The sequence below is a fragment of the Paralichthys olivaceus genome, chromosome 19, assembly GCF_024713975.1.
Source record: "Paralichthys olivaceus isolate ysfri-2021 chromosome 19, ASM2471397v2, whole genome shotgun sequence".
Classification (NCBI taxonomy): Eukaryota; Metazoa; Chordata; class Actinopteri; order Pleuronectiformes; family Paralichthyidae; genus Paralichthys; species Paralichthys olivaceus.
In genome coordinates, this window is record NC_091111.1 from 574,776 (window position 1) to 601,187 (window position 26,412).

The 26,412-nt window shown below is 40.0% G+C and overlaps 1 protein-coding gene across 3 annotated transcripts in view; it reads right to left on the reverse strand.

The window, feature by feature from the left end:
- Positions 1-710: 710 nt before the first annotated feature.
- Positions 711-26,412, reverse strand: part of cep85l (centrosomal protein 85, like) — a 57,443-nt gene continuing 31,741 nt past the window's right edge. For 2 of the 3 annotated variants that reach the window (XM_020091521.2, XM_020091517.2), the window contains 2 exons: positions 13,556-13,727; positions 711-13,268 (listed from right to left, as the gene is read on the reverse strand). In XM_020091521.2, coding sequence (XP_019947080.1) covers positions 13,102-13,268; positions 13,556-13,727 — 339 coding nt within the window. In that variant the 3' untranslated portion in view covers positions 711-13,101. The remainder of the gene's footprint in view (positions 13,269-13,555; positions 13,728-26,412) is intronic. The other variant, XM_020091519.2, reaches the window with a different exon arrangement.

The window sequence follows — 26,412 nt, forward strand, 5'->3', positions numbered from 1 at the left end:
AAGCTTTAATGAGCAGTTTGTGAGATGCTTGTGCAGAATCAAAGGAATCTATCAATCAAATTTTATTTGTATAGCCCATACTCACAAATTACAATTATCTAGTTGGACTGATCAAGGTGCCACATTCTGTCCTTCCAAAAAAACCCTATGAACGGCGGAAAAACACATAGAAACCTCAGTGACAGCCATGTGTCAGGATCATTCTCCCAGGTACAAGTACAATAGCTGCCGCATGTAGCTGAATACATCAGCAAAATGACAATATTTACACCATTTCTTTCTTAGATAGGCTAGTCAATGTTTAGTATTTATACATAAGAAAATGTTCCAACAGACACCCTTAGACAGCACTGCCAGAATCACAAATAGTTCCCTCACCCAAGGATAGTTATGCAGAGTAAATGGGCATATAAAATTTAAATGTGAAGAATATACAAAACAAGCAGTATGTAAAGATAAATAATACAAATGTCATTGCAAGCCTCATCTCCTCATCTGTCTTCTCACATGCTCAATTGTAAAGGACACAGTAGAGGTTACAGGAGGGGAAGGTGTGAAGTATAGAGCGGTTTTCAGACATGGAGAATGTCCACATGGTTGGGTCCATACTTTCTCAGGACTTAGCCTTTAACACATGAAATATGCAGTTGGGGAGGTGCAGCAGGCAAATGCAGGACATAATATCTAAATTCAGCTGCAGAGATCATATGATTTATTTTCTGAAATATGCATTTGTGTTGCAAAGCGTAGAATATGGGGCTGTGTGGAGTAAGTCAGAGTATTCGACGCAGTCAGAGGATTTGTAAGGAGGAGAAAGAGAATTACAACAGACGAGTCTCAGGGGGAAATGGACAGAGGCTACAGTGTCAAATCTGTTGAAAAGATTTAATGTGCATTCAAATTGTCCATTTTGCTTCAGAACTTTCCCGACTGAGTCAAATGACTCAGAAGTATTTCAGAGGCCACCATAATAAGAACTGAATTTTCTAAACGATAAGGAAAGGAGCCTCATTGCTTCCTTACTTATCTCGTTAAGCAAAGGGAACACCGGACCATACTTTACAAAAGGAAATGAGAAAATGTCATCCTACAATTCTGTGCAGTAGCAACATTTAAAGTGACCAACCAATATCATAGTTGCATCTGGACACCCATGTAAATATGAAATAAAATGAACAGCTGTTTTATTCTCATCTGATCCTGAAGTGGTGTAAATCCTCACATTTGTCTAAGCTCCTGATTTCTTCTCTGTTACATCTGTCCAGTCAGGAGTCACAGTGAAAAAAAAAATATTGAACTTGTAGTTAACAAAATCATCATCAGAACTAAATACAAATATTAAAGTAATTTAAATCACCCCATTAAGGAAGGCACTCACTTGTATAAGGTTTTCTCCACAAATGATCCTCATGTTATATTATTTCAACATTTTAGTCCTGTTTTCTATTTTGTTGTTTATTACTGATTGCTGAATGTTCCCTCTGTAGGAACTAAAAACATTTTCTCAAGATGTGTCAGTTTGTTTTAAACAGGAAATCTTACTGTACAGCACAAAGTAACATACTGTCTGTGTGTATCTTCTGTCTTAATAAAGTTTACATTTGTTTCTAAATGCTGAGTGTAAGTGGAGTTGGATTTTCTCTGCATCGTGGTTCTGCTTTTTAAACTCCTCACGGTTTCTCCTTCATATCTCCCTTGACCTTGTGATGTATTCCACTGGAGTCAAGGAATAGTTGTTAGGAAAGGAGATTCTTTGGATTTTCTGAAATCACCCTCAGTTTGTCCACCCTATCCACGTTGGTCTCCACTCCTCGGTTGCCAATTGGATGGAAGCCAGTGATGATCCTAATTCCACTTGAGGTCTCTTTCATGATGAAGCTAGAGTTTCCTCTTATTCTTGTCGTTAACCTCCTTCAAGTTTACTTTCAGGTCCTCCTGTGTTGCCCTCATCTTAGTATTCAGGGTAGCATTGGTGTGAGATGATGAGGTAGTCTGTTCTCTGTAACCCTGTCCATATAAGTATCTCAGGTCACACCTGGCATTTAAATGCTTTCTCAATGTATCTCCTGTGACTACTTGATCGGATCTCACATCCTCACTCTGTAAGCATATAAACATGTACATCATTATGACCCCGCGCCAGTAAGAGCCAGTGGCCAGAGGAATTGTTTTTGGATTGTCCATCCGTCTGTACGTCCATTCTTCCGTCCCATTCTTGTGATTGCAATATCTCAAATTTGGTACAAATATTCACTTGGATTTAAGAATTAACTGATTAGATCTTGGTGGTCAAAGGTAGAGGTCACAATGACCTCACAATGCAAAATTCTTGCCTTTGTAAGGTGATATCTCTGTAACACTTTCATGGAATCCTTCATATTTGGCACAAATATTCACTTGGACTCAAGGATTAACTGATTTGATTTTTGTTGGCAAAGGTCAAGGTCATAATAGCCATAGTATGTTTATGATTTTCTTGAATATGATATCTTGAGATCAGCTCTATCAGCTCTTCAAACATTCACTTCGACTCAAAAATGAACTGGCAATATTTTGGTGGTTTAAGGTCAAAAGGTAATTGTCACTTGAGGGGGGCACTCGTGTGCAGTGATGGAGTAGACGTGTCATCTCCTTCATTTTATTTTCGCTCATTAGGCTGAGACCGAAGCCTCAGCCTAATGAGCGGCCACGGATCATCATCGCCAAGGTCCACAACGACCGGGACGTAATCGACATACTACGACATACTGCCGTCAACAAGCGCCTTTGCAATACCATGGTGACAGAGTCTCCATTTTCCCCGACTACACGGCGGAGGTCTGGGCACAGCGACAGGCCTTTACTAACGTGAGGAAGCGGCTAATCAAAGCTGGTGCTAAATGCTCTCTGCGCTTTCCAGTCAAGCTCCATGTCGACCACAACAACACATCGAAGACCTTCATGTCACAGGCCGATGCTGAACGGTTTGCCAACTCTTTAGGCCCAGCAGATGAATCTTAACTCCTATATGGTATAGATTATTATCACTGTATATTTTGATATGTATATATACTGTATATACATACTTATATATATATTTATGTATGTTTAGCTATTTTCTTTTTTTTACCCAGCGCTTTGATAGATGTTCAGATCCAACACTTCTATATTTGATGCAGCATAATGCCTGTTTTCAAATAGCGCTTCGCACAGTGCGCTCTCTCAGGTGCACGAATCTAGCACTGGGACAATGTCATTTATTACCTTTTGATGTATTAACATTGATTTATTTATGTGTTTACCTTTTCACGTATACGCATATTTTCTCACTGTATTTTTTATCTATTTTTTCAACTTAAATATTTTCTTAAAGTTTGATGTTTTGTATGCTGCACTGGTCAATCTTTCCCACCTTTTATATTTCATTAAGTGTATGATCTGAATATTGCCGATTGCAGTGGCGAACCGTGAGCACTACAGCTGGGCCTTCACCTCAGCCATCACCGAGAAAAGAAATCATCACGGAAAAAAGCAACAGTACGATGAATTGAAAGGGTTTAACAACTGCAATCCTTTAATTAACGATGACAAGGATGTAAACAAATAGACCATAACATCAATAACATTCTCGGCAACAAGAAACATTCTCAACGTTAACTTCAGAAAACGAGACCATTTAGGCTGCGTAGTTGAAATTAAATAAACATACTCTAACGCTAAAATCTGGAAAATTAAATGAGGTCACCCAGAATGTCACCCCGTGACGCAGCTGACACGGACACGGAGGCTCATTTCATCACCACAGACAACGCATTACAAATCATTCACACATTGACAAATAAATTCATGAGCATCATCAAGCTACAATACAATTTCAAATGCACAATCCGCCAAACGTTACACAAAGCAGGTAATACAAAAGCTATTTTTTAAAGTTGCAATAAAGTGCAAATGCCTCTCCATGCGCAATTACGCATTGGGGCAATGAATAAATATGTCAAATAAATCGAAGTCACAATTTTCATTTATAGGTTCTACTACACCTCCTTAATTCTCTACAGGGAAAGGGACAGACAAGGGAGCATGGGGGAAATAAAAACCCTCTGAAAACAAAAATCCAACCACACACTTCTGATAAGTTTGATAAGTTTACATATTGAATTAAAGGCAATTTGCACTGGGATTTTTACAGACAACCTCCGCAATAAATACAAATTCCTGAATGTCCACTTGGCCAGTAATATTAATCCCTTGAAATAATAATCAATGTGGCTTATAACATAGGCCTACCTTACATGAAAACGAAGTCCATTCATCGGTCTTTCTTTGTGAAGTGGGCGATGGCAGCGTCATAAAGTTTGTCCTTTGATTTGAGCTCCAAAAGAAGTCCTTTCTCTATGGACATCAGTGCCAAAGCTCCCATGCGATCCTGTCCAGTACCTTTCCTGGCATGCGTCTTGATGCACTTCAGAGCCGAGAAAGACCGCTCCACGATGGAGGTGGACACGGGGATGGTCAGCACCAGGCAGGTGAGGTGATACAGCTGCAGCATGCTCTCATTCAGCTCTTTAAGTGTCAGAAAGTGCAGCAGGTCTGATGGGCTCCTTGTCTGAAAGTTTGCCATGTTGTACATGACCGTCAGTTCAGTCTTGACCCTGGGGAGGTCAAAGTACAGCCCGTAATTTTCAGCAAGGCTCTGAAACTAGGAGTGGGGAAGTTTTCTTTGTATGAGGCAAACTTCTTGGGTTCCAGAAGGGCAAGGAACATGAGTTTTTCATGATCCTTGAACCTGTTCCTCAGCTGAGTTAGAACATTGTCCAGGATTTCACTGTGCAGCTGCTGGTACGCTGCACGCACATCTCCAACTTTCCGTGCCCTGCACCCGCTGGGACCCCCCGACTTCGCACACAGTGTCCTCATAGATGGAGTCAAATTTGGCCTTTTCTCTCTCTGTGGTGCTGCAAAAGTCATCGATGCTGGACAAACAGAATTGCATGTCATACTCCTTATTCTGCAAGATCCCAAAGAGCACGTCGGAGTAGGCGAACACTGAGTTGAATGTGGCGAGGAGAAAGCAGAACTCGAAGCCCATCAGCTGTGACATGTATCCATCAGCGCTGTGTACAGCATCATCATCAAAATCAAAATTGTGGTTGTCAACAATGAATTCAAAGAGCTCTTCTCTCCACTCATACACAGTGCAAACCAAACGTGATGAAAAGTTCCACCGTGTTGGAGTCACTCTGGGCAGTCTTCGCTGGCATATTTCATCCAGGGGTTTCGTGCGTTTGGCTGACCTTGTGAAAAAGGCTGCGAGGCCACTTAGGTGGCAGAAAAAAATTTGCACTCTTTGATTTTATTACCACTTTGAGACATGACAATGTTCAGAGTGTGTGCATAACAGTGAACGAATAGAGCTTGTGGTATTTTTTCCTTTACCTTAGCTGCGACCCCATTCAGTCCAGAGGCCATGACTGCAGCTCCATCGTAACACTGGGCAATTACCTTATTGGTGCAGGCACAGTCCTCCAGAAACTCCAAAACTTGACCAGCTATGGCTTCTGCGCGCTTATCACCACTGACATCGCCAAACTGGAAAAAGCACTCCTTCACACCACCGTCAGTGGTGTAACGCGGGACATATGACATCTGAGCGGTGTTACTTACGTCAGTTGTCTCGTCTACCATAACGGAGAAAAAAGGCGTGTTTCTCACCTCCTTCCTCATTGCTTCGGTTATTACATCTGCCACCGACTGAATCAGGTCATTCTGAATTTTGCTGGAGGTGCCGATGAACACAGTGGCCAAATCCAGGTGACAGCGCAGAGGGCTTTCATACTCCGCCAAAAACTCCAGCAACTCCAAGTAGTTCCCCTTGTTTTCGGAATCTTTACTTTCATCATGTCCTCGAAATGCCAGCTCTTGCTTTCCAAGAAATGTGATGACATTGATGAGACGTTTGTGGTGTCTGAAATGCCATGTGTAGTCCTCCCCATAAAAGAAATGTATCTTTAGGTTCGAGGTCCACAGGTCCTGAGGAATTTGGAGAAAGCCTGAACGTATGGTAGGGCATTAGGTCACAGTTCTAAGGGGTACACTAAATTTGAGCTAGTGCCTTCTCTCCCTGTCACCAGACAAATCAGAAGAGCTGGATGGAAACCAGATGTGTTTTCTTTAAATTAACGAAAACAACACTCCTATATAAACGAGGAGTTGAAGTTGCCCCCTTAGAAGAGATTCACATTGGCCCCGAATCTCTCTCCAGGCAGGAGAGATGCACATTGACCCCGGATCTCTCCATATGCAGGTTGCATTGCTTGTATTGATGCTGAACTTTTTTGTAATAAACATTTTATACAATTAAGACGGTGTCATCGGAGAGTCCTTCATCATCTTCACATCATCGCAACCCCAATATACGACACGTTTCAGGATCTCTCTGTTCTGCCTGACCTTGTTGTTGTTGGGCGTAGTATGGTTACGGCACTGCTCATCTAGCTGAAGATCAACTCTTGTGTCCCCAAAAGTTTTCAAACTGACCGTCGCTTGCAGGTGTGCCGCAGAATCTTGATGTCGGTGGGCTGACTTTGTCAGATTTGTTAGGCTGACAAATCCGCCGCTGACCCAGATGGATGACTTGTCAGTTTTAAAAAGTAAACAACTCCAGCAGTACAGCCTGTTTGTTTTCTTACAGCCCTTCATCCATGGATATCGCTGACAATTTTTGGTCTTGAAATGCCTTTCCACTTTCTTAACCTTTTCTTTTAATTCCAGTTCTGGAGTTAGTCTTCCGTTTTTTATTATTTGAAGTTTTTCTGTGAAAGACCGCCTTGAAAAAGGCAATGCTATCAAGAACAACGTCACTCTCGTCTTCCGCCATTTAACTCTGTCTCTAAACCGCTCTCAAAACTCAGAGATTCAAATGTTCAGACTACACGAAGGCCTACGATCTAGGGTTTTTCCCCGCCCACTTGAAATAAAATCGTGATTGGTCAATTTGCCCGTCATTCTCCAAACCATAACACATAGTTTGGCTTTTCGGGATTCGTGAAGTCCTAACTAATCAATGAGCCAGCTAACCGGGCCTTGATAGAGATGGACGATTCTGATTGGATAACATGTTTTCAGGACAGTAACCCTTTCATTGCTGACGTGAACTTGACAGTAAACTTAACCTTAGAACATAGATGAGAGAAAATGTATTAAATGTATTGTATTAAATACATATAAATGAGATAGAAATTAAAAAAAAAAAAATTATTTGAAATAATATATATATTTTTTAAATTTAATTAAAAAAAATTAGCAGACTACCGATCCAGGTGGGAGGTTCATACTTGTCACGGGTACGGTAAACTCAGTCTTTCTATTTCCTGTAAACATTTAAGCCCCCAATTTCGATTGCCCTGATTTTTTCTGTAAAGTATTAAACCTTGTGACGCAATATAACGATCATAAGATAATTATTTGCAGCAACTTTAATTGTTATTTTGATCCACTAATGGATAGGTCCTCTTCGTCCATGGCCCCATTATTGAAATCTGTCTCTGTACTCAAAAATCTTTCCAAATCTTTGGACCTGGTTGACATATGGAGGCACCAGCACCCCTTAGAAAGACAATATTATTTTTTCTCCCCTGTGCATGGCAATTTCACTAGAATTGTTAATCTGCTGGTTGACTCTAGACTTATTTCGAATGTAACAGGTTCGACTTACCATCGTATCTTAATTTCAGACCATGCACCCCTCTCAATGGTGATTGACTTTAATATTTATGCCCCTCAATATAATTTGAAATTTAACCACTCTTTATATTTAGATGACACTTTCAGTGACTACATATCGTCCAAGATTGCAGATTTTTTGCATTTTAATGACAATGGCACCGTCTCAGATTCTACCTTGTGGGAGTCCTTTAAAGTCGTTATAAGAGGACACGTCATCTCGTTTCAGGCGTCTCGCAAAAGGGCCAGGCACAGGTGTCGCACTGATATTGAGGCTGAATTGGTTGATTTGGAGAAGGACTATCATAACACTGGTTCTGAAGACACCCTTAGCTCTATTTTGAAAGTGAAATATGAATACAACCATATTCTGGGCGAGCAGGTTGGGAACTATATTCGTAGATTAAGGCAGAAGCACTTTGAGCTGGGTGAGAAGGCCGATAAATTGCTTGCTAGGCAACTGAAGGGCGTCCTATCCGATAGGGCAATACATAAAATTTCCTCATCCACCGGTCAGCTTTTAACTGATCACAAGCAAATCAATGACAGATTTTTTAGTTTTTACAGCCAGCTATATAATTCTAGATCTACTGCCACGGATACAAACATTGCCGACTTTCTCCATACTCTAGACTTTCCACTCCTTTCTGATTCTGCAAGACTGGAATTGGACTCTGACTTAACGCTAGATGAAATCAGAAATGCTATTCGTTCTTTTCCCAACGGCAAAGCATGCGTTCCAGATGGATTTGGAATAGAATTTTATAAGACACACATTGACTTTATCGCTCCGCTCTTGCTTGGGATGGTCAATTGCTCAGTGGAAAATGGTATATTCCCTCACACCCTTTACGATGACCATATCTGTGTCCTCTTAAAAAAGGACAGAGACGAAACGAACATTACATCATATCGTCCCCTAAGTCTGCTTAACTCTGACAAAAAACTTATTGCAAAAGTCCTTTCCAACTGGTTAAACAAATATATTGGCACTTTAATTCATCCTGATCAATCAGGTTTCATCCCCAATAGATTTTCTTTCTCAAACACAAGGTGTTTGCTAAATTTATTGTATTCAACCAAATTGCCCCACTCCGCTGTGATCTCACTAGATGCTCAGCAGGCTTTTGACCAGGTAGAGTGGAGATATATGTTGGCGGCCCTCGATAAATTGGCTTTGGTTCGAAATGTATGAATATATTAAAGATGCTTTATGCTGGTCCCCAATCTTCTGTTCTTACTAATCACGAAAGGTCTCCCCCGTTCCTTTGTTTGTTTGTTTTTTTTAAATGTTTTTGTGGTATTGTATATGTCTGTATTTACAGAAAATTATAAAAACTGCATAAATAAAATTTACAAAAAAAAAAAAAATTATATGTGGCACAAACACTCACTTTGACTCAGTGATGATCTGAACAGAATTTGTTGGTCAAAGGTCACGGTGGCCTCACAAAGTATGTCGATGTTTTTCTTGAACATTATATCTCAAGATCAGCTTGAGGGAATGTATTTCAATTTGGTACTAACATGTATTTAGACACAAAGAATTTTCTCCACGCAGACTCCTCATCAGAGGAGATTAGCTCCATGGTATAATTCTCAAACACATATTTAAAATAGACATCACAGAAGCTAGAGAGGAAGTGGCATTCCACCAATCAACATGACTTTCATCTAGCGTGGAAGGATAGCCTGATAAATTACAAGAAAGCACTTAGAAATGCCAGAACCTCTTATTATTCATTAGTAATAGAAGAAAATAAGAACAACCCCAGGTTCCTCTTCAGCACTGTAGCCAGGCTGAAAGAAAGTCACACCTCTACTGACCCATCTATCCCTTTAACCCTCAGAAGCAATGATTTCATGAACCTTTTCACAAATAAAATTATAACCATCAGGGAAAAAATCCACCACCTCCTCCCCATGAATAGCACAGATACATTGTCTTGTCCTGAAACCTTAGACCCACCTGAAGACCCAGATTTTTATGTGAACCATTTCTATTCTATCGATCTTCCTGAACTGACCTTATTAGTTTCATCATCCAAACCAACAACTTGTCAATTAGACTTTCTCCCAACTTGACTTTTCAATGACGTTTTCCACTAATTGACAGTTCCATATTAAATCAGATTAATATGTCTTTGTTAACTGGCTATGTACCACAAGCTTTTAAGGTAGCTGTTATTAAACCTCTGCTTAAAACACCCACTCTTGTTCCAAAGGTTTTAACTAATAGATCCATATCAAACCTGCCCTTCATTTCCAAAATCCTAGAAAAAGCAGTTGCTAAACAGCTGTGTGATTTCTTAGATAGTTTGCTGGAAAAATTCCAGTCAGGATTTAGAATCCATCACAGCACAGAAACAGCACTAGTAAAAGACACTAATGACCTTTTCATGGCATCAGATGATGGACCTGTCTCTATACTCGTCCTGTTGGATCTTAGTGCAGCATTTGACACCATAGATCATAAGATCCTGTAACAAAAACTGGTACAACATGTAGGGATCAAAAGAACTGCACTAGACTGGTTTAAATCATATTTATCAGATAGATTTCAATTTGTTAATGTCAACAATGACCCATCCATGCACATGCAAGTTAGTCATGGAGTCCCACAAGGTTCTGTGCTTGAATCACTGTCTGACCAGATAGTCACCTAGGATGGTGTTAGTTTGGCCTTCAGCTCCACTGTGATGAATGTTCCACCAGGACATTTGACCCACATATAAAACAAGTATCTTCCACCTGCACAATATTGTAAAAATTCGAAACATCCTGTCTCAGAAGGATGCTGAGAAACTAGTCCATGCATTTGTTACCTTTACACTGGATTACTGTAATTCTTTATTATCAGGATGCCCCAGGAAGTCTGTAAAAAGTCTTCAGTTGGTCCAAAATGCTGCAGCAAGAGTGCTGACAGGAACCAGAAGGAGAGATCACATTACTCCTGTCTTAGCTTCATTACATTGGCTCCCTGTAAAATTCAGAATATAATTGAAGATCCTGCTCCTCACATTTAAAGCCCTTACCAATCAAGCCCTTCCATATATCAAAGACCTAATAACACCGTATTATCCAAATAGATCACTTCATTCTCAAAACATAGGCTCTCTTGTGGTTCCAAGAGTCTGTAAGAGTAGAACAGGAGGTAGAGCATTCAGCTACCAGGCTCCTCTCTTGTGGAACCAGCTCCCACATTCATTCATTTTAATACACGTCTTTATTCTCCCATAGTTCCTCTCTCTTATTGCAGGTATCTCTGACTCCAGAACTGCAGGACAACAACTATTACTATTATTATTATTAACAACAATACTTATTAGTAATTGATTATTTTATGAATTGTTGCTGCTATCAATAATAATCAATAACTTCTTTATACTGTTATTGTTTTCAGTAGAACTAGTCAGAGCTGATACCTGATGGTGCACAAGTGTTCCTGGTCTCTCTCTCCCCCTCCCCACTATCACCTTCATTTATCTCCCCTCTTTTCCACCCATCACTCCTCTCCTCCCCATTTTTCTGATGACCGCCCACTTTGAGCCTGGTTCTAGAGGTTTCTCCTTGTTAATGAGGGAGTTTTTCCTCCACAGTCGCCAAAGTGCTGCTCATTGTGGGAACTGTTGGGTTTCTCTATATTAAATAAGATTTTAAGATCTTGACCTTCTATGTAAAGTGCCTTGAGATAATTTATATTATGATTTGGTGCTATACAAATAAAATTGAATTGAATTGAATTGGATTAATCTACATTAAACTCCAAAAGAAAGAATCTCTAAATCTAAACCTTTTCAACTGAGAGATTTATTCACACTCATTATCATACCTTTCATAATGTCGCTTCAATTCGTGTCCAGCATTGAGCGGATGGAGTACATGACAGCTCTCCCAAAAGTGAAGCCAATACATTTGGATTGTCCTCTGGTGGCTGGCTGAAGTATAGGTCATAAATTCTGCCCGCCACGTTACAGGATTGGACATGATCCAAACTAAAAAATTAAATATAGTAATCTAATTTGCAAATTTCAGTTTATCTATAAATAACCAATTTACAGAGGAAAACATTAATATTTTTGGTTTATTATTACATAATGCACAATATAATATTTTCATTATAAAAAGGGCAATTCCAATGATTACCACTGCATTATGTAATAACTAATATCACCCAGTTATGGTTTTCATAAGAAAATGCAGCAGATTATTGAAAAAGGCATTATAACATAATGCAGTAGAGGAAATCAAACTTAGTGAAGCTAGTTCTTTGTTATTGAGCGATAGAATTTCAAGCATTAAACTGCTGACAATTTGAACACACAATTCTTAATATTATAATATATATTACAAATATTTAATTTGCCATCTGAAGTAAGATCAATCTCAAAAAAGTATTATTTAAGAGCATCACTGTAAATAACTATAACTTCAGTTTTCATCCATATGGCAGTAAAATGAAAATTTATATTAAACTGAATTATTTCTCCAACAGAGGAACAAGCCATCTATTTGCTTGCCGAATCATCCAGCAGTGGACTGAACAAAACTTTAAATTTTACAAACGTGTTAAATCATGCAGTCTGTTGTCAAACTCAACAGAAGCTACCAAAAAGTGCATGTGTGAACAAAGAGTTCTCTGGTAAACTACACTCAGGTGGTTTCCAGTAAAACTGCACATTATATCAGTTTGTAACAATTACATATATATCATATATGTATCAGTTTTATTAGCTAATCACATAGCTGAGATTGTATGTTTGAAGGTGGGCATATGCTTTTATTTTCCCTTGGTTTTTTTCAGTGTTATGCATAATTGTTGATAAAGCACTGTCTATATCTGAAAGTGCTCTTTCTCTTCTTATTTAGACATTAGCAGAGACATGTTTTCAGTATGAAACATTAATTCAAGCATCTACAAATATTTTGGATCATTCAGTGATATAAGTTCAGAAAACTAAACAAGTCTATTTTTCTCAAGTCTATAGATTTTCCTTCAGCTGTGTAATTAGCAGATCAAAATCTTATGAGGGCTTTCAAATTGATTTCATACTTTATTTCCATTATCCAGGAGATTTTAGTATGTTGCTTTATTTTGAGAGTTGTTGAATAAGTGTGATACAGTAGATTGGTCGTGTGTCCAACAAAAAAAAACTGTGGTCTCCATTATCCTTTGCTTCAGCTCTGGTGCATCCCCACTGAGTCCACAGCTAATGTCAGGGTCAACCACTATACATGGGGACTGGTCATATTAACATCTGCCATCATTATATTCAAACCACAGCATGAAGGTGACACCAAACACTTGAAACCCTGCATTGGTATGAATCTTAAAATTTGTGTTCAAATGAATACAAATTTTGTGTCATCAGAGCTGGGGGGATGGGGGTGAGGGGATCACTGGGAGACACAGTTGTCACCCATGTACTTAGCACAGCGGCCTGAGATGCTTTTCCTCAGCTCATCGATGTCTCTCCTCAGCTGGCCGACCTCCATCAGCATGAACCTCAGCTCTTCTCTGACAACCTCTCTCCTGTCCTTCTCTTCTGCTGAAACACCCAATGCTGTATATAGACATTAAAGTAAGAGATAAGGTACAGTTCCCAGACTATCACTGAATTAACACAGGAATAGTGGATCAATGCCTTTACATAAAGCAGTGTCAAAATTTGTACTGTGTCATTGATCATTTTTCTTGTCAAGAGTAAAATGAGAATATTGCTAACACTCTTTCTATTAAATGGAATGCTTAGCCTTGCAAAGCATAAAGATTGGAAGTAGTGTGTGTGTGTGTGTGTGTGTGTGTGTGTGTGTGTGTGTGTGTGTGTGTGCTCTTGCACTACCCACATACATTTCATACCCAGGAGTAGAGACAGGTTGGGCTCTTTCCCTTGTGCTCTCTGAGCCAGGATGTTGCACAGAGCCTGGAGGTCTAGTAGACACAGGGACATCTCTCTCAGCAGCTGACCCACTTCTGGCATTTCCACATGGGACAGAGGGTGCACCACTAAGCTTTCATCCAACTGCCAATGAAAAAAGAAGACATATTTTATTGTGACTATTATAAGCAACATACTAAAATCTCCTGGATAATGAAAATAAAGTATGAAATCAATTTGAAAGCCCTCATAAGATTTTCTCTTTTTTTTTTTCTCTCAATATTATTTATTGAAAATATGGCACAGGGGATACATATAAAAGACATTTTAAGAGAGTGAATCATCGTTAAGGCCTCTAGAAACAGTGATGGTACAATCATAGCTACAGCGAGTCTCACTGGGTCCAATGAAAAATATGCCATAGTTTCTACGTTTACTTATTTTTTTAACAGATTTTTTTAACAAATTAGTAACTAAGATCAGGAAAAAAAAATTTATATTAATAATAATAAAATGAAGAGTTAACACAAAATAAAATAAAATAAAATAAAAAATAGCATAATTAAATAAATAAAAGTAGGGTGGGACCCATCGATCAGGACGCAGAGAAGGAAGAGAGTTGAAGAATATTAAGAAAAATTGCCACTTCTTAAATAACCTCGCAATGAATATTTAATCTTCTTTAGTTTAAGAAAAGACATGACCTCACTGAGCCATTGAGAGCTGGAGGGAGCTCTGGTGAACTTCCAGTGAAGCAGAAGATGGCGAGCGCTTGCAAGTGAAGAAGTAAAGCCAGAATGTCTGGTTGCATGGAGGTGTATCGGCTATAATCTTCAGGAAGCCAAGCAATGTGGGGAGAAACCGATATAGTTATTGAAAGTATTTTTGACACAGTATCAAAGTAGTTCTGCAATGTCATTTTTCGCAACTATCAATGACGTTGGCATATATTAGTGACAGTCGAGCAAAAAATGAGTTCTAAATATTACTATACTAGTTCTATAATATTATAACTGTTATATGAAGGATTTTTTGAGGGGATTAGAGCAGAGAAACTCATCCATTAATTGATTTGAAGGTGAGAAAGGAAAAGTAGGAAAAAAATATTTGATAGTGTCTGATTTGAAAATAACAAAAGACATGAGAGGGAGGGAGGTAAAATTCACATGACAGTCCTGCATACTCTGCCTTTAGCATGCCATACAGAAAAGGCGGAGTCTGTGAATGTGGGTTGGAAAAAGTGATTCTCTAGTAAGGGAGCAAAAGTTGAAGCTGAATTATATTTGAAATGTCTGAATTGGTACCAGATCTTGAAGGTGGAAATGATTTTTTGTAAAGCCAAAGGGGCTGGTTGGGATAGAGGAGGTAAGTAAAGCAGAGAGGACAAGACACAAGACTGTGCCTCTAGCTTATAATAGGGTGAATCGCTTAAATTAAACCAAAATTAGATTTTTTGGATGTGTGCTGCCCAATAATACATTTGGAAATTGGGGAGAGATAGTACACCATTAAATCTGTATCTCTCCAGTAATGATTTGTGGATTCTGGGTGCCTCTCCACACCATAAGAAAGAAGAAATTGTCTGATCAATAGTTTTAAAAAAGCATTTTGGTTAAAAGGGAGAGACAATAGAACAAAAACAGAAATTTGGGCATGATATTCATTTTCACTGCATTCATTGTTCCAATCAATGACAAAGGTAAACTTCTCCATCTTTGAAGGTCAGATTTGATTTTGGACATCAAAGGGGAGATGTTGGCAGAAAAAAGAGACGTTAATGTTCAGGTCACATTAATACCCAGATACTTGAAGCCGGATGGGCTCAATTTGAAAGGAAGCATTCACTCTATAATATTTACTTTATACCCTGAGAATAAACCAAATGTCTGTAGGAAGGATAGGATAGCAGGTATAGAATGATCTGGATCTGAGACATACAGTAATAGATCATCCGCATAATGTGATAGCTTAAATTCCATGCCTGATCGAGATATTCTGGCAAAAATGGAAGAGGACCTAAAATAATAAAGGTGACAAGGGACATCCCTGTTGAGTGCCAGGTGTCAAAGTAAAAAAGCTGGATTGAATGCCATTGGTGGAGATGCTGGCTTATGGGGATGTATAAAGGGGGCGTATCCATGAAACAAACATTTCCCAGCCCAAATTTATTTAGAACAGCAAGCAGTCCCATTCTACCCTGTCGAACGCTTTTTCGGTGTCGAGAGATATCACAACTTCGGGGGAGTTTGTGATGGTTTTAGAGTAAATTATGTTTAAGAGGGTTCGGACATTATAGAACAGCTGACGCACTTTTATGAATCCAGTTTGTTCCTCTGAAACATTAATGATGAGCCAGAGCCTTAGCAAGGATCTTAGCATCCACATTTATGAAAGAGAGAGGTCTGTACGAGCTGCAGAGATTTGGGTCTTTATCTTTTTTTAGAAGCAGACTTCTAATAGTAGTTGTCTCTCTAATAATAGTTGTCTCATAGTAGGAGGGAGAAAGCAGAGAATGCTGCAGAGATTCAATGTAAACAGAGTGCAACAGTGGGGCCAGTTTATCCTGGAATCTTTAAAAAAATTCAACTGTGTTTCCATCAGGGCAAGGAGCTTTATTGTTTTGTATGTTTTTCATTGCACTTATGATTCCCCCTACAGTTAATGGCGAATCAAGTTCAACTTCAGTCTGTAAGTCTAAACAATGTTTGAGTAAACTAGGACAGGAGCCAGCGGCAAGTTGAAGATCCAAATCAATAATATTTATGGAGAGCTGTTGCAGTTTAGCTTTGCGGGTTTTATTCAAATGTGCCGAATAAGAAAGTATTGGGCTCCGTAGGAATGCTTTTAGTGATTCCCACAGCAATAAGCAAGAGATGGGTTCCGACAATAAAATCATCAATTGCAGTTGCAACAAATTTGTTAAGCTTATCGTCTGACAAAAGTACCCACAGGGGAGAACTGAATATGATGATAGGATGAAATTTAACAGCCAACACGTTGGAAATTGGTTTGGCATCAATTAAATAATAATCGATCAGACACAAGGACTGATGCATCTGTGAAAAGAAGGATCAATGCAACCATTTTTAGACATAAAATCAGAAACAGATCAATGATTGGGTCAGGGAACGAGGATTAGAGCGATCAAGTTTGGGATCAATTACACAGTTCATGTCACCACCAAATATAAGAAAGCTGTTACTTAATGATGGGAGGTGTTCAAAAAGCTTATTCATAAAGTGTGGATTATCAAAGTTGGGGGCATAGATATTGACTAATAAAATGGGAACCTGAGACAGTTTACCTGAGATGATCAAATATCTACCGTCCTTATCAAATATAACTTTGGAAGCTGAAAATTGAACTTGGTCTTTGTGAACAGAAATTATTGTGATGACACATGTTTCTTTGCATATAGGGCAGGGAAATGAGATCTGATCACGAGACACATGTGGGGCCACATGTTAATACCAGGTATGAATGCACCCACTCAGAGCTGTCCACTTGTGTTTGAATCACAAAAATCAAGTCAATGCCAGGTGTGTACGGGGCCACTGTGAGGAACTGATGGGATGGAATTATACTCCTGTGAGTAACATGAGAATTTGTGTCACTAAAAATCACTTCTTAACTCTCAGTTGAGATATTTCAGGAAATATCTGAAAATATATGTTTATGAATATTTGTGAAAAGAAAGAACAGTTGATTTCATATGGCTGATACAGACTCAGTTTTTGACAGGCGAAAAGCACTTTGTACCCCTTTCTCCCTCTTTAAACCTCCAAGGGGTTAAAGAGTCAAACCCCACATTTGTAAAAGGAGGCTTGTGTTGCAAAACCCTCTTCTCAGGTAAGTAATGGTAAATGGTCTATATATATATTGTGCTTGTCTAGTCTTGATGACAACCCAAAGCGCTTTACAGTAGTTTTTTGCCATTCACACAAACTCTATCATATCTCTCCACTCCTTTACATACTCCATACTCTTTAAGACACTCCTTGAGGAGAACATTTATTCCACAAGCCAATATATGACAATGCCCATTTTAAAAATGTACACTGTTTTCCACAGCCAGGTCAAAGCCGCAAAATACACTCAAAGCCCAGGAGTTGGAGGGGTAATAGATCAGTCTGCAAAGATGCCAGACTTACCCAAGGATGTGTGATGCAAGACCCCATACTGCAAGCCTGTGCAGACACTGAGAAAAATGAAAAGCATTATTTCCATTCCAACAACATGGTTTCATTGAAAAACCTGGCTACAGATGCAGGGACCAAGGACAGAGGGTGCACAGCTTGGCTACAGTGCCACCAAGTCCAGGCCAGGGGATAGGGGAGTGCTGGGTGACCTGCTAGGACCCTGAACACCCTTCATCCCTTTGAATCTTGCTTCAGTCAGTCTCTCAATTTTTCCTTTTTGATTTTCCCAGGATAATGGTGCAGGCTATCACAACAAGGTCGGCTCTGGCTCTATCCTGTAAGCCCATGCTTATTTATTTCTCTTTTTCAACCTAAGATCTGGAGAGAAAGAGGGTCGAAATGTCAAATTCTGTCATTGAGATACTCAGCTAAGCCTATCAACGGGAAATCTCAACAGAGCTTGTAAGCCCATGATGCGTGAGCTATATGCCAGCATGAGCACAGACAAGCCAGCTTGACAGGTCACAATGAGCGTGATAGCTCATAGCCTTCTGAGCCATATGCCATAATAAAGAATCACAGCAATCCTATTTAGAAGGCAGAGAAACAGAAGCCAATTCAGCAAGCAGAGTAGGAAAACCTCCACTGCTGATTACAGACACCATCCACACACACACAGTACATCACTCACCAAGCACATCTGCTCACAACGGCACAATGGGGCTGGAATGGGGTCACAGCCACCGTAGCCAGGAGGAGAGAAACCGAGAATCCGGTTTGGCAGGCTGGACAGAAAAAACGTTGTTGCTGATGGCGGTCACAGCACATTAGCTCACAACATTTGGAACTATATGCTGGAATAAGGAATCACGACAACCACAACGAGGAAAAGAGACACAGAGAAGTCAGTCCAGCAGACTGGAGAGTTAAACCCTTGCTGCTGATAGCGCATAGTATCCGCGCACAGCACAGCTTCACCAAGAGCGTGAGTAAAACAATGCTATTCAAACAATGCTCTGGAATGAGCCAAATAAATAATGGGTAAGCAGATACAATGCTGTAACCCACTTGCTTTCAGAAGTTTTCCTGAAATCTCACAAGCTGCACCCTTACAAAGGTGGAGATCAAACTGATTCCATGCCAACACAGGTGTATTATAGGTAAACCATAGTGCATGGCCGGGCAAGCAGGTGTTTCCTAAAGAAATATCCATGCACCTTGACAGCAGGGGAATCATCCCCTCATACAGAATGGAGTGGAGAGATAATCTCGATACAATAGAGAACACTGCTAGAAGTCCCCTTTGCTTCTGTGGATCAAATGCAATACTTCACCATTTTCACCTAAGCTTATAAGGTAGTTTCATCACAATTTTTCTGAGGTTAGATGGGATGTCAAAGCTCATTCATATACATGATTGTCTGTTCTAAATTGGAGCAACCCTCACAGAAACAGAGAGTATGACTGTAGTGTAGGAATGTCCGCAATATTAGGGCTGTAACAAACTAACTATTTTGATCAGTTTTTTCGATTATTGATTATTAATTGGATAAAAAGCTACATTTTATATCCTTTTCAGTTGTTTATTTAAAAGCAACGGTGTCTTCTTGTACAGCGCTCTTTGCATATGTATTACAGACATCTGCAAGTTAATTATGACTATAATTCTAGTTTTAGATTTCTAACTTGTGTTCAATATATACTTTATTTTGTCTCAATTCATGATACCCTAAATTAAGTTTGAACTCGTGAGTACGGTGTTGTAGATTACAGGAACTTGAGTTATGACTAGTCAGAATTCAATTAAATATAGTAATAATTCGACTGAATAGTAGACATCTATAATGAGAAACGCACATGAATGGTAGTAGTTTGAATTTGACTGGTAAGAATTTAATTACAGATGGTAAAGATTTTGTTAAAAAAGTTAAAACAAAATTAAAGATATTGTTTTAAGTGGTCAGAATGATGGGATATATCTTTCTAATCACAATTAAAATTTCACTAGTGAAAATTAGTTAATTCTGGATCATCAAATAAAAGTTAAAAACGCTTAAACTGCTGAGTGTGTCTATACACATTTTTAGACATGACCTCTGGGTAAAATATCATATCATCAACCTCCCCTCTCAGCGGGACACATCGACTTCTCCATTACATGCAGTGTTTGCCTCCGTCATTTATCAAACACTTACTCCAGAGAGGAGACAGAGTCACATGAGCTACACAAGGCACGGGATTGACTGGTTAACTGCCCCCACCTCAGGAGAAGTTGCCACAGTGCAACCCTATAATATAATCGATGATTGGTTGCAGGCCCTGTCAATATAAGTGTAAGAAGCCATCCTTATCTGCCTGGAAACACATTTTTTAACAGAGGAGGTGGTCTAAAGCACAAACTACCAGCCAACTACAATGCAGACCCAAGTTCTCTCCCCAAACAGCTCAATACCCATCTTCATTGGCAGGGGGTTCAATAACCTGCGTGTTGAACATAATAACTCTCAAGCTACATACCAACCCACAAAGGAAAAATACCTGAAACCCCCCACCAGTCAGTTAGAATTGAAGAAGCCTCTTGGATGAGCAGTGAAATGTCTTCATGAAACACAAGCAAGTCCAGTTGCCTATGTACAGATGTACAATTCCTGAAAAAAAGATAGGTTAACAACTGCTTCTTCTTTTCCAGAAGAAAATTAACAGCAAAATGGATTATTCTGATTGTTGATAGTTGTAAAGTTTACTGTACAGGGTTGTCAGCTAATGTTATGTGTGCTTGTTTTGCACACTGCATTCCTCATCACTATACCCTTCAGTCAAGTAAAAACCAACTGTAAACCGATATCTAACCTCCCCTGTCTTTTGAAAATCCTTGAGAAAGTTGTCGCTAATCAGCTGTGTGACTTCCTCCAGAATAATAATTGTGTCATCTTAACAAATTACTTTACTCGCAGTCACACAGACACACACACACTCGCTACAGTTTAAATGTTGATTTGTTTGAAATGACACAGTACAACACTGATCACCACATAATTAGCAATTATTTTCTTAAATTAGTAAACTCTTTCTTCATAGCTGCGCGCATTCATTCATTAATTCAGCTCATCCTGACTCCACTCACTCTCTTTCTCTCTCATGCACAAAGTGCATCAAACACATCTGTACACTCAACAGAGGGTAAAAACAACAGAATTTATAAACTGACCTTGAGTCACAGCCCTCCTACTTACAATAAGATCCAAAATGAACACTGTAAGAGGACTATTTGATCAGTATAACCAAATTATTTAAACAACATTTTTATAAGAACGATTCTGTCCCAAGCTTTTTGATCCATATAAACAGTGGATCACTATATACAGTTTCCACTGTATTTTATTAACGTTTATTTATACTCAAAAATTAATTGAAGGAGGCCCTCATTTGCAATGAAGTCTAATGAGAGGATACAATAAAATACAGATACATTATTTAAATTAACACAGTAAATATGATGCATAAAATATACAGAACATAGAATAATTGCTTATCACGTCTCACCCCAAGGAAGACCATCCAACATTTTGAAACAGGGCACAATGATGCGTGCTCTAAACATCTCCAGTGATAAACCTAAGAGCAGAGTGATAAATGGCGTTCAAAGGCTGGGGTATAGAGGCGGAGGCGTACATATAATTCACATGACCTCACCATAACCAATAATCCATAATAGAAAGATGAAAATAGATTCAACAATCTTTTTCCGATAGCACATGGGAAAGTTAGTTCTATTTATGTACAGGAAACCAAAATTTTGTGGTACCAAGATATTTGTTCTCTGACACTCTCTCGGTGAAGGAGCCATGTATAGCAGAGATGCAAAGGGTTTTTGCTATCTAAGTCTCTCGCTCAAGAGAACAACATAAATTTTGTTTTATGTGCATTTAAAATAAGTTAACAATCCGCAAGTGTGACTTGCAGAATAAGGGTTGCAGGTTATTTAATAGAATCTGCAATACAATACAATATTGTGTAATCTGCATATAAATAGGTGTGGCAATTGGTTAGTGTGGAAACTTTTTTATTACAGATTGCAAAAAGAAGTAGTCCTAAAATTGTACCTTGAGACACCTTTGTTAAACCCTTTGTTATTGATAAAAACTCTGAACAAATAGTGCCCACATTCACAGACTGCTGTTGATCTGACAAGTAATCATGTTATCAAGAAAAGGCACTAAAACTAAAACCAACATTACTTAAAATGTGTAAAAGCAAGGAATGATCAACTTTGTCAAAGGCTTTGGAGAGGTCCACGAAGAGATGGCAGAACAATGTTTTTTCACATCCAAAGCTTTAACAATGTTGTTAATGATTAATATCATTGAAGAAATTGTGTTGTGCACAGGCCTGAACCCAGATTGATGCAGATTGTAAAAAAGAGTTAATAGTGAAGAACTCCTCAAGTTGATTAAGGGTTAAGTTGAAATTTACGAGCAAGACAATTAACCAATGGATATTGGTCTATAATTTGGATTCTCAATCCTTGTGCAAAGGGACCACAAAAGCAGTTTTCCAAGGTCTACTCACAACATCAGTAGAGATAGAAAGGTTAAAATGTTAAAATTAACAGTGCAGAAAAAATATGCTTTTGCTAGCAACAGTCAATTTCTTATAATGAATGTTTTGAAGTGTCAATAACTAAACTGAGATGCATGATATGGAGAGAATGCATTACCAAAATTAACAGTCGGTATTAATGGTCAGTATTCATGGTAGGGTCTACAGAATTTAAGAATTAACCACCTTCCAGAACTTAGGAGGGTTGGAATATGAGTTTGAAACCAAATTTAAATAGTAATCAGATTCAACTTTTCTCACAAGGGATGTGCATCTATTTCTAATCTTTCCAAAACAAGCCCCATGAGATGCCTCAACACTCTGCCTATGTCTGGATTAAGGATGACAGGCTGGATGATCTCCACCAGGAGACATGGGCGAGAAGGCTAAATTCAAGAGGCGACTGATAGCCTCCTGTAGCATCCCAAAGTGGTTGATCTCTGAGATGGAGTGACAAGCTGCCCACCCAACACCAACCACGGGTGAAGGAGACGCAGTGGTGGCAGGCAGTGCAGTGGTGGAGTGAGGGTCAGCCCTGGTCACTGGTCTAAGGGAAACAGTGGTGATTAGAGGAACCACAGTAGCTGAGACTGTCGAGGCATCACCAGGGTGGACCGGAGTCTCATCCATCAGGGTAGTGACGTGGTTTGAGAGAGTTAAAGGAGGTGGAGAGATTCCCCCTCAGTCCATATTTCTCTCATTCACCACTTCTGTCCAAGACGGCTGAGAAGATTTAGTAGGGGAGCTTTGGACTGGAGCCATGCGCCCCATCTCGCTGCAGACCTGTGGATCATTTGGCTGTGTTGTTACTTCTAGGCCCGGTGCTGTAGCAAATTGCAGATCACCCCGGTGGCTGGACCCCACACCGGCTCAGTACCAGTGTGCATGGAGGCCAGCCAGGGAAGGGAAGTTACAGTAGCCAAGACCATCAGAGACATCATGGAGGTGATTGGGGCGACATGACTGGAGGACCACAAGTAGGAAATCGTTTTGCCTGGGCACTAGCCACGTTGCTCAGCCTTCGATCAGCCAACTCTTCTCCCGAAGATCCAACTTCAGTCGCTTGGTGTTCTCCCCTAACTGTTAGCGCTGCAGTTTACAGTCCACACACACAGCCATTATGGCTGAATCCAGTCAAGAATAAATGGAAAATGGTCTGTATTTATATGGCATATTTCTAGTCCTGATGACCACTCAAAGCACTTTACAGTACAGTACTTTACAGTTCACACACACATTCGTACAGTGCATATACGAATGTGTAGCACTTTCTTCTATGAGGAGCCATTCAGGGTTCAGCATCTAACCCATTTTAAAAATCTATCATCATCGTGATATCAATGTGCGTGATAGACTTATCACAAAAGACAACAAAAACTGTGATAAAAGGTGTTCCAATAAGCCACACATTCATTCTCTGCATGTCAATATATTTGGCCAATCAGATGGAACCTTGCTGCCCTAGATAATATATTAAAGACATTCAGATCATTGACATGTTGATCATAGACTCAAGGAGGAGCCTATGCAGCTGGGAAGGGCTCTATGAGCAAATCATTCTCTTGCCACCTCATCACATCCTTGTGCCATCTTGTTGTCATACAAATAAACTCAGGTTTAACCTTCACTTTGAGTACAGCCTTGTGTGTCTGTCTCTGCGCTGGGGTCCAAAGAAACTCTGAAACGTTACACAAACTCCTGGAATCAAATTTTGTGTGTCAGGTTATAATAATGCAGTAAACCAAAAAAAAAAATTAAAATATTATAAATATTGTAATGGAAAACTTGCATATGACCTTAGCTTGAACTCTTTTCTATGTCTGATCAATGCTCGTGTGCTGTGTTCAACAATAACTCATATAGAAACACAATTGTGCTTGCATGAGAGGAACTGCCTGGCGTACATGCAGACGGACGATTCGGAACTAGAAAGACACCTTTTACTTTTTTACCCTTAACTATCCAATGCCATGACTGTTGCTATGGACTTGGCATATGTAACCTCAGAGTTCATGTCCTTTCTTAATGACGATCCTCTTGTTGACTATGATCTTTGCAGTAGCAAACCTCTTCTTTCTTGCACAAGCAAGAGCAGACAGCTTCCTGTATTAACCAGACTACAGGTGGCTTCAGTTTTTCATGACATTACTCAGAAACAGTTGTCTCTCATGTTTCCTGTTTACCTGACTGTATAAAACCTTCCTCTTTCCCTATTCTGGGTTGTTCCATTCTGAGAATTCATGTGAAACCCTCTGCAGAGCCCTATTAAATGACCTAAAGACAACTCCGGTCTGAGAAACTCTTTATTTCACATCTCGAGATAAATTTCCACCACAAACTTGGCGTCATGAACAGGATCCCTTGAAAATTTTTCTGGACCCAAGAAGTCTTCGGTGATTGATCATCCAGGAGAGCGAATTTCCTGCCTCTACCTCCAACAGTGAGGAGACGAGAGGGCTGAGATAACTGGGGTTCCAGACCTTCTTCACAGGTATCCAAAGACCTCTCTTTGGTCATCTTATATTTGGTGAGATGTTGAAATTCTGATTTTTTTCATGACTTAGATGATTTCTCAAATAGAAAATCAAACAGACATAGGGAATAACACTTTTATGGTTTTATTTGGAACAGGGGTATTAAGTCATTGTCTTTGGATTATTGTGGTTGATAATGATGATCTGACCTGTCCCTATGTATACCGACTACGATTAGAAAGGGTTCTAATTGTGAAGGCATTTTACCGAGTTTTGCCATAAAAAGAAACAAGGATTCGTGGAGACATCCACGTATTATACTGAGTGTTGAAGTGAAATTGAGTTCACACACTTAATGGGAAAGAAGGGAAGTACTGGGCCACCAGTTCGTAGCTTTATGGGACATCTGCTTGCTTCAGAGCCTAACGAAATCCTGGTGATGGATTTCACCCTGCTCGATCCAACCCATAACGGGTTAGAGAATGTCCTTGTGTTGACAGACATCTTCAGTAAATACACTCTTGCCATCCCCACTCGTGACCAGTGTGCCTCTACAATGGCACAGGCTCTTGTGACAGAGTGGTTTTCAAAGTTTGGCGTTCCAGCACGTATTCACTCTGATCAGGGTCGCAATTTCGAAAGTGCACTCATCCAGCAGCTGTGTGGTCTTTACAACATTGAAAAATCTCGCATTACACCGTACCATCCCGCCGGTACCGGTCAGTTCGAACGTTTCAACCGCATCCTGCATGATTTGCTGCGCACTTTGCCTCCCTCTCGAAAGCGTGAATGGCACTCTTGTCTACCTCAGGTTTTGTACGCCTATAACACGACACCTCATCAATCCACTGGGGAATATCTGTTCTTCCTCATGTTCGGTAGTGAGGTAAGGCTCCCCGTTGACTGCTTGCTAGGGAGGGTGCAGGATCCTCTTAATGGGACTGTAAATGACTGGGTCTGGGAGCATCAGACCCGGCTACACTTGGCTTTTGAAGGCGCTCGGGACAGGCTGAAGGAAAATCATGACCAGTCTGTCCGGTCAGAGCCACTGGTGGTGGGCCAAGCATTTGGCTGGAAAGGTCGTCATAAGATCCAGGACAGGTGGAATCCTGTGGTGCATCGGGTGGCTTAAGTCCTCCACGGCAATGGTGCACTGTACACAGTTGCACCAGAGGACAACCTTGCCAAAATCAAACGGGTACATCGAACGTTGCTCTTAGCCGTAGTTGGGATGGCCGCTTCAGGTGACAACCCCGCTCCTTCTGTCTCCCCTGACCAGCCTGTAGTGTCGGAAAGCTCATCTGACGATGAGGACTTAATGGCTGTGGTGAGGGACACCGTTCTCCAGCCAGTTGGTCATCCTGCTAGAGAAATCCAACCAGCCTCAGCAACAACTGTTGCCACGACAGCTCCGTTGTCCTCTGCTCTTTCGGCCCTCTGGCCGCTCCCTCTTGGAGTAGCGGCACTCCTGCACTACCTACAGCACCATTACCCTCTGCACCTCCTTGGGTCAGTGCCGCTCCCTTAACAGTCCCTCCTTTAGGGAGAGATGAAACCGCCAGGTGACGGACGGCCCGCTACACAGCTGGCCAACACTCAAACCCCCATCATTTACCC